A 16,910-nucleotide genomic window follows, 5' to 3' on the forward strand; every position below is an offset into this window, starting at 1 on the left:
AAACTTTCATTCATAGGCTAGGTTGTAGCAACCCCATGATGGGTATAAGGAAAATTAGAGTGTCATGTAGTAGCCTAAACCTATTGTTGTTACATTGAACTGGGTGAATGGAATATGAATGACAATCATCCAGTATGCAGTAATAGAAATAAGGCCATGCTCATGAAAAAAAAAATGGTCCTCCCTCATCTTAAACGGCACTGACTGCCACTGCTTTATACTGTACACATGCCCATAGAGTTACATTTCCAAACGTACATCAATTTACATTTGATTCTCAAACACATCAAAGTGTGTAAGACAACACATCAGTTATGTTCACATCTTTATTCATTTCTGTAAATGGTTGGAGCTGGTGTACATGGTAGATGATCTACACCAGGGATCATCAACTAGGATTCAGCCGCGGGTCAATCTGTTCTTGAGCGGATGGTCAAGGGGCCAGAACATATTAAAAAATAATTTGTAGACTGCAAATTGACCGCAAGAAGCCCAAACAGATATAACATTTGATTAAAACATAATAATTTCAAACCTTGCTTACATTTGTATATGATCACATATACAGTACTAGTACAAAGTTTGGACACAGCTACTCATTCCAGGGTTTTTCTTTATTTTTACTATTATTCTACAATGTAGAACATAGTACAAATAAAGAAAAACCCTTGAATGAGTAGCTGTGTCCAAAGGTTGTACTGGTACTGTCTCTCTATTATGTGTGGGAATACTTTGGAACATATTTGCAAAATGAAAATCACTTGGAGCTGATTTGCTGGTGTTTTCACACTTTTATGTCCAACAAAAAAATGAACCGTGTTCCGGCTCAGAAAACTGTGTGTGTGTGTGTGTGTGTGGGGGGGGGGGGGGGGAGCAAATAAAATCACCCGCAGTCCACAAGTTGGGGAACCCTGATCTATACATATCTTCGTGTCAGAATGAATCTGATTGAAACAAAGGTTTGTATACATATTCATGTTTGTTTTTCCCTCTCTCCATGACAATAAAAAAGAAAAGTAAACAAGTTGAAATACCCACAAAGCCTCTACAGTCCCCATGATGTGGGCGTTTGCCTATAGTCTAGTTAATATGCGTAAAGAACATCTATAACAACTCTATAAGGGTGCATAGCATTCTAATTCAATATATTTTGTCATATATTTTCATAAAAACATTTTCTGTGCATGTGCACAGTTGCATTCCTTAGTAGAGAGTATTATGATATTGCGTTAATATTGTCATGTATCCATTCTAAAGGAGTATAGGTGATCTCTATTCTTTGCAACAGTTAACAGTTAACCCTCCCATCAACCTCTTGAACACAGCAAGCACACGCAGACACACACACACACACACACACACACACACACACACACACACACACACACACACACACACACACACACACACGCACACACACAGGTGGAGTCTACAGTTCTCACAGTGCAAAGGGTTGTGGACCGGCTCAGTTTGATCTTGGAAATGAAAAAATCTAAAACCTCTAAGCCAACACACAGTTACCCTTAATCTGAGACTCATCAAACATGCTGAACATCAATTTTAAATACATTTCAGACTGTGGTCTCTATATTTCATCCATATCCGGTCTCAGTGTCTTGTTGTTGTGGAAAATCTGATTGATACATTGATTGACTTATCCATTGCTGATTGAGAGTTTCATCATCAGCCTATTCAGACCCAAAGCAGCAACATAAGTCAATCATCTCCACTGCTGTTTAAACAGAAAAATGACCCGGAGAGTGGAGGCTCACCTGTAACCCATTACATCTCTCTCACACACACACACACACACACACACACACACACACACACACACACACACACACACACACACACACACACACACACACACACACACACACACACACACACACACACACACACACACACACACACACACACACACACACACACACACACCTGGGATCCTGCTAGAACTGAAACCTGAGTTGAATAAGAGTGAACGATAAGTTATATGTGATAAATGTGGCATAACAGATGAGGTTTTAATGTACACTGATTGGCAGGTAATATGTGTCTGTGATGTGTTACTAATCTATTCACTCAGTCATTCATGTGACAAAAAAAAGAACTGTACTATGAAGCAAAGATCAATTATATAAATAATGATAGAAAAATGCTTTGGAGCACCTTAAATGAAATTTTGGGCAAAATTGCGAACTCGACAACATAATTCATTGAGTCAGATGGCTCATGCATCACAAAAGCCACTGATATCGCCAACTACTTTAATTATTTTTTCATTGGCAAGATTAGCAAACTTAAGCCTGACATGCCAACAACAAATTCTGAACCTACACATCCATGCATAACTGACCAAATTATGAAAGACAAGCGTTGTAATTTTGAATTCCGTAAAGTGAATGTGGAAGAGGTGAAAACATTATTGTTGTCTATCAACAATGACAAGCCACCTGGGTCTGACAAAATTGGATGGACAATTACTGAGGATGATAGTGGACAACATTGCTACTCCTATTTGCCATCTCTTCAATCTAAGCCAACAAGAAAGTGAAGAAAAAGTAAATCCGCTACCCAAGAATAGCAAAGCACCCTTTAATGGCTCAAATAGCCGACCAATCAGCCTGTTACCAACCCTTAGTAAACTTTTGAAAAAAATTGTGTTTGACCAGATACAATGCTATTTCACAGTAACAACAGATTTTCAGCATGCTTATAGAGAAGGGCATAAGGGCATTGAACATGTACGACACTTACACAAATGTCGCTATCAACAAGGCAGGTCCTACAGGCTCCAGTTTTGTCGCACCTGGACCACTGTTCAGTCGTGTGGTCAGGTGTCACAAAGAGGGACATGCCACCAGAGGCAGAACAGACTATGGGAGGTGCACAGTACTACATAGAGTCAGTCCGACATGGAACTCTATTCTACAAGTAACTCGTGCATGCAGTAAAATCTGATAAAAAAACTGAAAACTGGAACAGCAGGGACTGTGAAGAGACACACACACACACAGGCACACGCACACACATAACATATACACTATACACACATGTACACATTGATTTTGTGTTGTAGATATGTGGTAGTACAGTAGTGGCCTGAGGGCACACACTTAATGTGTTGAGAAATATGTTGTGAAATGTAATGTAATAATTTTAATTGTATATAACTGCCTTCATTTTGCTGGACCCCAGGAAGAGTAGCTGCTACCTTGGCAGCAGCTAATGGGGATCCATAATAAATACAAATACCAAATTCAGTGTATTTTTTTACTCCAGCTACAGTGGTTATGATACATATTCTATTTTTCTCAGTAAATGAGTGCTACAACGAGAGATTCATTCCCAAGATGCAATGGATGAAGTTAGCATATCCTGGATAATATCTGCTACGTTAAGTGCTGGACCAAACCATTTTCTGATTCAGAGGGGTTGGGTTAAATGCGGAAGACACATTTCTGTTGAATGCATTCAGTTGTACAACTGACTTGGTATCCCCCTTTCACTTTTCCTGAAGTATCCCCCTTTCCCCCCATACAACCGTTATGTAGTCTGTGATACCTCTTTACGACACCAGGTGGGAGTGCCACCACACTAATACATCAATGCAACTAAGGAGATGCCGTTGTTGAATGACATTGGTGAATACATTGAAAGGATCACATTTGTGAGGGGAAAACCATTTGCATACAGCCTTGGATTGTACCCTTTGTATACATGCAAGAGAGAGAAATGCTTTTAATGCTACCATAATGTGCAGATACAGAACACCCACCCAACCAACATACACATACTGTATATACAGTACCAGTCAAAAATTTGGACACACCTACTCATTCAATGGTTTTTCTTTATTTTTTAATTTCTCTTTATTGTAGAATAATAGTGAAGACATCAAAACTATGAAATAACACATATGGAATCATGTAGTAACCAAAAAATACAAGTATCCACCCTCCAAGAAGGAGAGGGATGGAGTGCTGCATCAGATTACCTGGCCTCCACAATCAGCTGAACTCAACCCAATTGAGATGGTTTGGGTTGAGTTGGACCGCAGTGTGAAGGAAAATCAGCCAACAAGTGCTCAGCATATGTGGGAACTCCTTCAAGACTGTTGGAAAATGCATTCCAGGTGAAGCAGGTTGAGAGAATGCCAAGAGTGTGCAAAGCTTTCATCAAGGCAAAGGGTGGCTACTTTGAAGAATGTAAAATCCAAAATATATTTTTATTTGTTGAACACTTTTGGTTTGTACATGATTCCATATGTGTTATTTCATAGTTTTGATGTCTTCATTATTATTCTACAATGTAAAAACTAGTACAAATAAAGAAAAACCCTTGAATGAGCAGGCGTGTTCAAAATTGTGACTGGTACACACACACACACACACACACACAGACACATACACACACACACACACACACACACACACACACACACACACACACACACACACACACACACACACACACACACACACACACACACACACACACACACACACACACACACACACACACACACACACACACACACACACACACACACACACACTGTATATACAGTTGAAGTTGGAAGTTTACATACACCTTAGCCAAATACAATTAAACTCAGTTTTTCACAATTCCTGACATTTAATCCTATCAAAATACCCTGTCTTAGGTCAGTTAGGATCACCACTTTATTTTAAGAATGTGAAATGTCAGAATATTAGTAGAGAGAATGATTTATTTCAGCTTTTATTTCTATCATCACATTCTCAGTGGGTCAGAAGTTTACATACACTCAATTAGTATTTGGTAGCATTGCCTTTACATTTTTTTACTTTGGTCAAACGTTTCGGGTAGCCTTCCACAAGCTTCCCACAATAAGTTGGGTGAATTTTGGCCCATTCCTCTTGACAGAGCGGGTGTAACTGAGTCAGGTGTGTAGGCCTCCTTGCTCGCACATGCTTTTTTAGTTCTGCCCACAAATGTTCTATAAGATTGAGGTCAGGGCTTTGTGATGGCCACTCCAATACCTTGACTTTGTTGTCCTTAAGCCCTTTTGCCACAACTTTGGAAGTATGCTTGGGGTCAATGTCGATTTGGAAGACCCATTTGCGGCCAAGCTTTAACATCCTGACTGATGTCTTGAGATGTTGCTTCAATGTATCCACATTTTTTTCCTCCCCCCTGATGCCATCTATTTTGTGAAGTGCACCAGTCCCTCCTGCAGCAAAGCACCCCCACAACACGATGCTGCCACCCCCGTGCTTCACGGTTGGGATGGTGTTCTTCGGCTTGCAAGCCTCCCCATTTTTCCTCCAAACATAACGATGGTCTGTTCTATTTTTGTCTCATCAGACCAGAGAACATTTCTCCAAAAAGTACGATCTTTGTCCCCATGTGCAGTTGCAAACTGTAGTCTGGCTTTTTAATGGCGGTTTTGGAGCAGTGGCTTCTTCCTTGCTGAGCGGACTTTCAGGTTATGTTGATATAGGACTCGTTTTACTGTGGATATAGATACTTTTGTACCTGTTTCCTCCAGCATCTTCACAAGGTCCTTTGCTGTTGTTCTGGGATTGATTTGCACTTTTTGCACCAAAGGACGTTCATCTCTAGGAGACAGAACGCGCCTCCTTCCTGAGCGGTATGACGGCTGCGTGGTTCCATGGTGTTTATACTTGCGTACTATTGTTTGTACAAATGAACATGGTACCTTCAGATGTTTGGAAATTGCTCCCAAGGATGAACCAGACTTGTGGAGGTCTACAATTTTTTTCTGAGGTTTTGGCTGATTTCTTTTGATTTTCCCATGATGTCAAGCAAAGAGGCACTGAGTTTGAAGGTAGGCCTTGAAATACATCCACAGGTACACCTCCAATCGACTCAAATTATGTCAATTAGCCTATCAGAAGCTTCTAAAGCCATGACATAATTTTCTGGAATTTTCCAAGCTGTTTAAAGGCACAGTCAACTTAATGTATGTAAACTTCTGGCCCACTGGAATTGTGATACAGTTAATTATAAGTGAAATAATCTACAATAAATTTGTGGAGTGGTTGAAAAACAACTCCAACCTAAGTGTTGGATGACTCCAACCTAAGTGTATGTAAACTTCCGACTTCAACTGTATATATCCCTCTGTGTTCTCCTTGTCGGATATTATTGCTGTGGCAGACACCAAAGTACATAATCTGAGCCTGACCTGGCTTCTCATAACAACTAGGGCACAACAGATCAATTACTGTATGTGCATGTGTGTATTAGTGATATGTGCGAGTGTGTATAATGGTTATGTGTGTGTTTGTATGTATGCATGTATGAGGTGTGTGTATGTGTAAGTTCACAGTACAAGGTACATGGGCTCAGGGGTCAGTGTTAAGTTGGGCGGTCACAGTGCTATCTGTCAGTATGTCCTTACTTGATTAGCTACGCTAGTCTCTAAAATCTCATCTAAACTTCCACATATACCTCCATCTCGTTCCCATAAATATGATTATCCACACTGTTTATTATGCCCCTATCTTCTTCACCCCCTAAAACCGAAAGCACAATCTAATGTGAACCATAAAAGAACGAAGCCATGAGGTGCTACAGCCAAAGCAAACAGAGAGGAGAGAAAGAGAGAGAGAGAGCAAAGGGGGAAGCTGATAGGCTAGAGACATAAGTTGGAGCTACAGGAGTTGATGGAGAGGAGTATGGTGTCAACATATCGGAGGGGAGGGTGGTATGAGGGGAAGGGCACATCATGCTACTGTAAATCAGGGATGTGTTGGGTAAGAATCTTAGAGTCCACTGGCTGCCACACAATGCTATCAAACCTTTGTCTGAGTAAAACAGGGGGAGAAAGTGATTCCCTATCAAAGTTAGACAAAATGGAACTGGGGTTGACAACGCTAAAGAAACACAAGAAACACAAGAAGCGCATTCACAAAGGAAAGACGGCACACGCAGACAGACGCTCACGAGCAGGGGAGAACAGTGGCTTTCTCATTCCCACACTGAGCACGCCGTGACATCACAGGAGCACCGACCAACCAGGACAAGGCTCAGTGCCAAGCCTGAAGCGAGAGAACACGTGCAGTAAAGGTACACACACAGACACAAAGCATAGAGAATATATCACATAGAATAACAGGGAAATAGGGTCCAAGTGAATGAAGCATTGGTAGGCTCAGCATTGGCTTCGCTGTATCGTACCAATCAGTTGTGGGGAAAAAATACTTGCTTTTTTGGCTTTAGTGTTGCCAGAATCAACTTGCTTACACACACCACTTCCTTTTGGGGGAAAAAGTATCCTTAAACTCACCCCTGACCCAGTCCTGGGTCGGCCGTGTACCTTGTACCCCTTCAGTTTGTAGATAATGACAGTTCAAAGGTCATGCACCATCAGTCAATCATGCGGTTACAGTTGACAGGAAGCACTTTTTTGTTGCATTTTTTGGGGGTTGGATTTTCTCATGTTTTTCATAGAAAAAAAATCATGCTCTACTCTAGTTTAGTATCGTTTTCTTTAAAAAAATGTTACAAAACTACAAGTAGATCTCTGTCTCTTTTCCTCTTGCTGTGGAACTCCAGGGTCGTTCTGCAGATGATTTTGTGTTTGTATTTGTTGTTTGCAGATATTAGTCTTTCTATCAGTCTTCGTTCCCTCTTCTCTCCTCTCAATCTTTTCCTCATTTCCCTCTGTCACCTGGCTTTGTGTTTGTGGAGGATAGTTTGGCAGTGGATGTCCGGTCCTAGGGGACAGAAAAAAAAACAGAATTCAGTAAAAAGGGAATTGTTTTTAACTACTACAATCTCGTCACATATAAAGAGATGGACAGAGGTATCCACACAAGTAACTGATGACAAAAAAAGAACAACACCTAAAGATAACAAGTGATGTATTCTCATTCAGAAGTGGTGGAATATTATGTACACATACATGCTCTAATGAGAGCTGTCAGACAAAGATTCTTTAATCTTTCACTTTGTAACATTATTTCAAAAGAGTAGTGTGCAGGGGTTGTCATTTACATTAGCCAGTCTAACTTCAACCTACTCTGGTTGACCAGGGTCTGATAGACACTTCTAAAAGCATCTATCCAAGCACTGGAATATATACACGAGAGCTTATGTGTTCCGTACCTTGAGGACTGGGTATGTGTGTTTCAGTGTTATACTCTACGCAGACTGGTGCGCTTCACTGACTGAGCACCCTTCCTCACATCCACCTCCACCTACAGTACAGCAGGGAGGGAGGTTGCAGGGTAGGAGAAAATACACAGTGGAGTTAACACTGATCTATGTGATGTGTATTTGCAAGCATGTGTGTTTCTGTATGTATGTTTGTATGTGTCTATTTGTGAGTGTGTGAGTCTACTTGTTGGAAATAGTTGTGCAGAAGAAGACAAACCAACATTTCTAGTGACGACTTTTCCATGTTCGTCCACAAACTGCTCCTCAGCCAGAAACTCAACAGCATAGTCCTCTTTATCAACATTAATCTGTGTCAAAACATCAGGATATAACACATTAAATTACCAAATGACATTAGGACACAGGTTTACAAACCACGCAACACAACTTTATCCTATTAACCCAATTTCAGGTCATGATGTAGCATAACATCATAAAAATGTTGATGGTTGGAATTTTGATGATTGAAACCAAATTAAAAGATTGTCCTATCTATCGCAGGCATGGACAGGAAGTCCCTCCTCCAGGCACAGGAAGCAGCAGGTGGTCAGTCGGCGTGACAACCTGACCTGGCCCCGCCTCCGCTCCTGCTCCCAGGCCCCGCCTCCTGATGAAAGAAGCCCAGCCCCTTGTCAAAGGGCTGCGTGCCAAACAGTTGCCTGCACAGCATGCCCCATGTCACACACCGGCGTCAAGATAGCATCCTGGGCTTCGCGTGACCCTGGTAACATCATCAGCGTCTCCACACTCTGCCGGGGCAGCCTGGGTGTCTGCAACCCCGCCCAGCCATGCAGGGAGTCCTTGTCAGGTAGGTATGGCTGGAATGCACTGCCTCCCAACACCCTGAGAGAGAGGGGGAGACAGGGACAGAGAGACGGAGTGGACAGAGGAGCAGAAAGTAAGAGTGACAGAGACAGAGGTGCGAGTAGGAAAGAGAACAAGACAGACAGACAAAATACACGAAAAAAGAATGCCATAATGTATTCATGGAATTGAGTATTGAGTATGGACTCAGTACACACATAGAGCATAAGGTTGAGAGCAGGACTGTCTGACTAGACCAGTCTGAACCCCTGACTGAGTCTCACCTGTTGTCTCCGTTGTGCTCCATGGTTCGGCTCAGTCCTGACATCTCACACAGCTGGGCATAGACCTGCTGTCCTGAAACAACAGAAAGCCCTTCCTCTGAACTCTGCCCTACTCCTCCTCCTCCTCCTCCTCCAGTCACACTGCTGCCCGCCACTGATGCTGCTACCTCCACCCTCCTGCCCTCCGACCTCTGACCTCCCAGCTGGCCATTCAGGTTGACCTTTGGCACCGCACCGCTGGCCCTCACCCTGTCCCTGTCTGCCGGCTCCTGCCGCACCTCCTCTCTCTCCCCTTCCTCTTCCTCCTCCAGCCCCATGATGGAGCCACTGGCCCCGCTTGCCCCACTGCTGGGGCGCCCCAGGCTGAAGGGAAGGGACAGGGTGGCCCCCTCTGAGTCGTCAGCCCGGCTGCTGCCATCCAGGGATGAGTCCTCCACTGTGACCAGAGAGGGGCTGACCCCCGAGGGCCACACCTGCACGTCAGACATTTCCATCAGGATGTCTTCTTCGGTGGTGGCGATTGGGGCACACTCCAGACTGGACACCTCCTGCCAGTAGGGCTCAGCACCCAGTGGAGAGGGCAGGCTGTACTGCAAGGAGGCCGGGGAGAGCAGCTCCTCCTGCACCAGCCCGTAACCTGGGAGGGAGGCGAGATAAAGAGAGAGGGAGACTAACACCACGCAGGCACAGGGATGGGGGAGTTAGAGGAGGGGAGGGGAGAGGAGGATTAGACAGGGATGTGGGAGTAGTGGGTCTGTTTCTCTGCCCTATAGGACACAGTGGGGCTCAGTCCTGTGTCACAATATGCTGGGTAAGAGAAAGTGGCTAGATTTGTTTTCACTACTTCCAGTTCTAAGAAAGCACACACACTCACTGGCACCTTCTTGGAGTCAGTAGTAGTGAAAAAAGTGTCTCACGTTCCATGAAAAACAGTGATTTTGCAGACCACTGATCTGGTGATATGTCAGTGGTTCAAATGGAGGCTGCATGGAAGGAAGCAGTTTTACAGTATTGTGACATGTGACAGGATTTTCACCCTGAGAGCAGCAGGTGTTATATAGGGAATACAGGCTTAGACATGGAGTCTTATTTATTGTCTGTCCATTGTCTGTGGGAAAGGGGTGAAGTGGTAGGTTTTCTTAATAAGTAAGAATGTGGAGTGGCAGTTGACACTGTCATCCAAGATATTAAGAGAGAGCAGGTGAGTGGGGTGTTTGGGGTAAGTTGGGTTGGCACGATAATCAATACTACCAAATTATCACGATACGCATGTTCAATGATACCTGTGATATTGAATTGAATTGTGTCCATGTTTATCGCAATATCATTTTCATTGCTCTCAATTAGTTATTGGCAACAAGATTTAGATTGAAACTGATAGGCTCCAATGTCTATTATTGTGATAAAAACTTTTTATTGTGATACTATAATCATTGAGATACAAATTCCATTATCGTTCCAAACCTAATCACAAGTGAGAGGGTCAGGAAGCTGCTGGGAAAATGACAAGTTACTTGCACTTGCACTCACCCTCACACACACATATGCACAAGTGCACACACACACAGGCACACATACAAATATATCTGTCTTTCTGTCTGTCTCCTATCATCATGGTTGTCTTTCTCTGTTCTGTCCATCTTAAAAGGCTTTCAGTGTGACTTCTTTGTATATTTACATCTTGACAGTCTGTGTTCTAGGTGGTAATGAGTATGATGTAATGTGATAGTAAGGTGGAGAAGGAACTGAAGTGTTCATGGACACTGGACTGATGAATGAAGTCTGGCTTTATTTCTTTCAGAGTGGTGATGCCTACGGAGAATAGTTTAACTGTAAAAGTGTGTTAGTGTATGTGAGCGTGCATGTTTGTTTTTGGGATGCTATGGTGAAGATGCAGTACAGAGACAGTAGAGGTGAGGATGAAGAGGGGTAGAGATGTTCTGAATTAAACGGATGTTGAAGAAATGAGTTGGAATGACGATGGTTTATCTGGATTAATCCTTACTGTACCTCCCAATTTAAAGACAAAAGTGTAAAAATAACATTACAACACATAGTGAAGCACAACAACTCCACATAGATTGTCAATCTACAAACACACAAATACAATGCACAGCACTGTCCACCTATAAACAGCACACACACAAACATACAGAGACACATGAAAACACACACACAGTTCACAGGTCACTGTACTCAGGAACACACACACCCAGGCCCACACACTCCTCCACACCATCGAACACATTAGCTGGCACATAACATTCTAACAATGTATCTGTGACATTATGACAACATTGTTTTAATGACAAAGCTGTCATGTCACAGCTACATTATTTTTAGAACATTATGTGCTGTTCGGTCAACTTTGTGTTACAGCCTAGCATTAAACCAACACCATAGAATTCACAGAAACCCCACTGAGATTTAAGGAGTTAATACAGCATTTAAAACAAGTTCGACAAAAAGCAGAGAAACAAGAAAAAGTAAAATACACATAAGGAAATAGTCATACAGAAAGCATGCCATGCAAATACACAGTTCTTATTCCAAAACAGCAAACGTTTATTTTGATAGCAAGACCACCTTTATTTTGACACCCCTCCACCCCACAACACATCAACACTGACCCTCCCAGACCTATAGAAACACACCTTTCCCTGATGCGAGACACAGAGAGAGGTACAGTGAGTCAGGCAGCATGCACATGCATAGACACAGAGCTACACTGAGAGAGGAGGTTAGCTGATTTGAGGTTAGCTTGACTGAACACGTGAGCACGAGAAAATAAGATGACAGGAGAGAGGAGAGGCCCAGAGGTCAATATGAGGTCAGAGATCGGAGAGGAAGAGCTTTGAGGAGGAGGAAGAGGAGGGCGGCAGATATGACATGTCACAGACACATAGAGAACGAGGGACAGACTTAGGAGAGACAGAGGGGAGTAACAAAGGAACAAGGGATGGAGGCCCAGAGCACACAAACTGTGTGCAAACTGTGTACTAGTGCCACTTAGTGTTCACCCCCCCCCCCCCCCCCCCCCACACACACACACACACGCACGCATATCCGACTCATCCATATACTTGACTAAAACATAAACACACAGTGGTAAAATGTATATTTTAGTCTTTCCTAATTACTAACTCAATGTGTAGAACTGTCATTTCAAATGACATATGTCTTCAAGTTGTGTTTATTTGAGGTTTTATCCTCACATCTCCTATGATGTCATGTGAGAACCATCATGTTCAGGCCTAAAGCATGAGGTGTCAGAACAGTGAAACTGGAATGACGGCTGTCACCAAAATGCAATAAGGAAATGCTCACATTACATGCTCACATATCACTGGGTTATGGTGGAAATCGCACCCTTCCTCAGACGTGACTCAAAATCCTTTGAGAATCATCAGAAGAAATCAACCATGCAGCCCACTTACCCCTTCTGAAAAATGGGTGCCTAATAACTCGTGGCTTGAAGACTACAGGTGGCCGACCTGTGTCCGTGATCTCTTGTGGAGCAACAGAGATAAGGTTCAATCTGTGTTACCCATACAGTTGAGAAGAGTATTGGGCTTCTCATTGATCTTGTTTTCACCATTGACATTACTAGGGGCAAGTATGGTCTATTCATACTACTGATCACATTGGTGGAATGTGTGTGTGTGTGAGCGCAACTGTATGTGTGTGTGTGTGTGTGTGTGTGTGTGTGTGTGTGTGTGTGTGTGTGTGTGTGTGTGTGTGTGTGTGTGTGTGTGTGTGTGTGTGTGTGTGTGTGTGTGTGTGTGTGTGTGTGTGTGTGTGTGTGTGTGTGTGTGTGTGTGCACATCTCTGTGCATGTGTCTCTTACCATTGATAACACTGGGGGAGAGCAGGGTGGAGTCGCGGTCGGCCAGTCTGCAGGCACCCTCCTCTGAGGCCCCGGCCTCTGCCTGTGGCTGGCCCTCCACTGAACTCACAATGTCTGAACGGTCAATGTTTTTGAGAGCCCCATACACACTCTCCACTGACAGAGGGAAAGAGAAGGTAAAGGAGAGAGAGAGGGCAGAAAATAGGGAAAGGAATGAAGAGAGTTGTGTTGGGGGACTGTAGTAAGACACAGACTGAGAGACAGACAGCCAGACAGACAGATAGAGACTCACTCTTGGCCCTCTTGCCCTCCCGGCCGGCCCACAGATTGAGCAGGGCTGAACTCTGGTCCAGGAGGGAGTTAGGATTCTCCACCCTGATTCTGTTAATGTCATCTACACCAAAATGCAGCTCCCGCGCCAACTCTGAGAGGGAGAATAAATAATTAGGTCAATCAAATACGTATGTAAGTTTATCTTACCACATATAGTAGACTGTATACAGTGTCACCCATGTAGAAGAGCACTGACCTGCCCAGCTCAAGCCCAGCTGTTCAGATATGAGAGAGATCTTGAGCTCGGTCCTCTCCATGGCATTCACTGGAAAAAAAGACAACTTCAGAAACAGAACAGTCTCAGAGCTAAATATACTTTACAAGCACAACTGTGTCTGACTCTGAACATCTACTGCAAATGAATTACTCAATCCCGACTTTACAACTGAACACTGTAAACTGTATAAACAGTATAGAACAACAACTGTAACATTTTTACACAATTTTCCATGTTACTCATTAAAGGAGACCAAACTAACCACCAAAATTCCCAACAAATCAAACCCATTAAAATCAGTTGCTTTTAAAAAAGATAATAGCAAACTTACCTTGACACATTACCCACAGAGTATAGTGTTTTTGCCCATACGATCCATGTGTGTTAGCAGACTATAGGCAGGGTAGGTTAGAGGTAGGTAGAGTATTGGAGGCATTCATTCAGACACCAGTCCATTCTGTTAGCGTAACATAACCATGAGGAACTGAGGTGCAAGGTACCAGTGCTGTGCTTCACCATGTAACCAATTAGCACTCCTTCCTTTCTCTGCTCATCTACCATGGGCCAATCAGAGGGCTCCTCTGTCTGGCTCCACTGTGAGGACCCGCCCATTCCCAGCGCTAAGCTAAATGCTAAATATCCGCCATGCTAACAGGACTCGCAGTGGAGCAACCAGCACCAGCGGCATGCAAACCATAACATAACCCTCTGGAAGGGTTCTAGTTTTCAATGGAGCTGTTTGGATGTGTAGGTATTAGCTAATCTTTGGCACATAATCAATATAGCGCCATCATCACACTGCTGTGTATTATGGGGCGTAGTAGTGCAGTGCATCCAAGGCTCATGCATGCATAAAATAGAGAGAGTAGTAGACTGGGAAGCAGGGAAGAAGGGGTGCAACATTCAGGCCCTGTCTCCTCCTGTATAGTGGGGAGAGGGCTTCTGGACAGGCATGGTATGACTTACCGAGACCGGGCTCGTTCAGCATGCTGTAGCGCTCCCTCAGGGCCAGTGGGGTCAGAGTTCGCCTGCGCTCCTCACTCCCCACAACCTGGATCACACACAAGGGACACAGTCACAAAGCACACACACATCAGTGACTAGATATGGCTGCTACCTCTGAAATACCAGCTACTTCTCCCAACGTTGTCTAATGATATGTTTGAATGTGGTTTATTGTATCTATGCTGCTTTTGTGACTATTACTTTGTACTGTACTATCTTAGTGTAAATAAAACTGATTTTGAGATTTTTTTAAATGCTTAAAATAGCACTGGGATGATAGCAGGACATCTAAATATTTGGTGAATCTTTGCTTTTAAAACCACCAATCAACAGACTGACTAGTCTCTTTAGATACGGTATCTCTTAAAGTCTGTATTTCAGGTCTTTATTTCAGGTCTTTTTTAAGCCTTCAAAGCTCAACTGATCATTCATCACCCGAGGAAGGTGCAGACAGAGCTCCCTAAGAAAGATCTTTTGTTACGACTGAGAACCAATCAATCAACAGCAACATTAAAGCAAAAAAACACCCCATTCAAAATGTCAATTCAATTAATGACTGTAATGATATCTGCTAATGTAGAACGGAAATAATATATTTTTGTATTGGCAAGGTTAAGAGGGGTTGTGAGTGTGTAATGTTGGTCGTGGAGTGTGGTTTAGAAGGGTTAAAAGGGGTTGTGAGTGTGTAATGTTGGTCGTGGAGTGTGGTTTAGAAGGGTTAAAAGGGGTTGTGAGTGTGTAATGTTGGTCGTGGAGTGTGGTTTAGAAGGGTTAAAAGGGGTTGCATGTGAGTAGTTTAGTGGGTGTATGAGAGACTGTGTGTACCTTGACACAGGGTGGCATGGTGATGTTGAGGTTACACAGCACATGCTGGGAGTCCTCATACTTGGTAGACTTCCGTAGGAAAGAAAGGAACCCAGAGGCCTCCTTATTGCTGTCTCTAACCTGATAGATACACAGAGAGAGAGAGAGAGAGAGAGAGAGAGAGAGAGAGAGAGAGAGAGAGAGAGAGAGAGAGAGAGAGAGAGAGAGAGAGAGAGAGAGAGACAGAGAGAGAGAGAGACAGAGAGACAGAGAGACAGAGAGAGAGAGAGAGAGAGAGAGAGACAGAGACAGAGCGAGAGAGAGAGAGAGAGAGACAGAGAGACAGAGAGACAGAGAGAGAGAGAGAGAGAGAGAGAGACAGAGAGACAGAGAGAGAGAGAGAGAGAGACAGAGAGACAGAGAGACAGAGAGACAGAGAGAGAAGCAGGAATACCAGAAGAGGTAGATTTGAGGAGGAGAGACAAGAGAGAGTGACAGAGGTAAGAGGAGCAGATATGAAGGATAAAGAAGAGGATGGACAAGAGGATAGGGTGAAAAAGAATGAAAAAAAGAGAGGGGGAAGAAGAACAGAGCAAAGGTGGGAATTAGACAACCTGCAGTGTAGTGGGTCTGTCGAGCAGAAACACAGCAGGGAAGGGATGGAAGCAGTCCATAGGCAGGCGAGAGAGAGAGATTTACCTGCACATTTACCTGGGCGTCTGTCAGATCAGACAGTAACAGAGACCGTGAGAGAGAGAAAGAGAGACAGTGAGACAGACATACAGACAGGCAGGCCACAAGATTGGCAGGCAGGCAAGAAGGTGAAAGAGCTAAAGGATGTGCACACAGTTACAGCTAGGGAGAGAGTCGGTAGGTACACCACAGTGGAGAATACATCACAACACACTCGTCTGAGACCGGCTGAGACGGAAGCGCACGTCACACTCAAAGCCACACAGAAAGACATACAGATGACACAGACAGATTTATTGGTAGACAAAGATATGGCCGCACACGCAGACACATACCATAGACACACAAACAGAGAGGAACACAGACAGCCACACAGATAGAGGGACAGGGTGTATGTGATAGAAAAGTGTTGGTTGGAACTCAACACAGTTAAACAAGGAGAGAAAGATAGAATTGAAACAGTTGGAGAGATGGAGTGATAGAGATGGGAGAAGGTACACAATGATTGTAAAAATATAAAGAGATAGATGGATGGGACAGATGTACACACAGACATGTAGATTGGATAAAAAGACCGACTGACTGTCGACCGACCAACTGTTGTTTCAACACAAAACCTGTCTGACTAACATGTTAAATGCATAAACAGACAGGTTGATAGACTGACATGTCCTGGAAGGAATAAAACAGACTGACTGACAGAAGGACATTTCAATTAAATTGACTGGATCACAATTCCTATGGGAAAACA

General features: G+C 43.5%; 1 protein-coding gene across 13 annotated transcripts in view; it reads right to left on the reverse strand.

Moving 5' to 3' along the window:
- Positions 1–312: 312 nt before the first annotated feature.
- LOC139544008 (ankyrin-1-like) overlaps positions 313–16,910 on the reverse strand; it is a 108,380-nt gene continuing 91,782 nt past the window's right edge. For 5 of the 13 annotated variants that reach the window (XM_071350656.1, XM_071350655.1, XM_071350657.1 and 2 more), the window contains 11 exons: positions 15,488–15,607; positions 14,624–14,708; positions 13,637–13,705; positions 13,400–13,531; positions 13,108–13,263; positions 12,698–12,769; positions 9,261–9,930; positions 8,859–9,015; positions 8,394–8,480; positions 8,122–8,213; positions 313–7,730 (listed from right to left, as the gene is read on the reverse strand). In XM_071350656.1, the coding sequence (XP_071206757.1) occupies positions 8,151–8,213; positions 8,394–8,480; positions 8,859–9,015; positions 9,261–9,930; positions 12,698–12,769; positions 13,108–13,263; positions 13,400–13,531; positions 13,637–13,705; positions 14,624–14,708; positions 15,488–15,607 (1,611 nt within the window). In that variant the 3' untranslated portion in view covers positions 313–7,730; positions 8,122–8,150. Of the gene's footprint in view, positions 7,731–8,121; positions 8,214–8,393; positions 8,481–8,858; positions 9,016–9,260; positions 9,931–12,311; positions 12,770–13,107; positions 13,264–13,399; positions 13,532–13,636; positions 13,706–14,623; positions 14,709–15,487; positions 15,608–16,910 lie in introns of those variants that run through there. The other 8 variants (XM_071350661.1, XM_071350660.1, XM_071350658.1 and 5 more) reach the window with 7 other exon arrangements.

This window comes from Salvelinus alpinus, chromosome 18 (genome assembly GCF_045679555.1).
Source record: "Salvelinus alpinus chromosome 18, SLU_Salpinus.1, whole genome shotgun sequence".
In the NCBI taxonomy this organism is placed as follows: domain Eukaryota; kingdom Metazoa; phylum Chordata; class Actinopteri; order Salmoniformes; family Salmonidae; genus Salvelinus; species Salvelinus alpinus.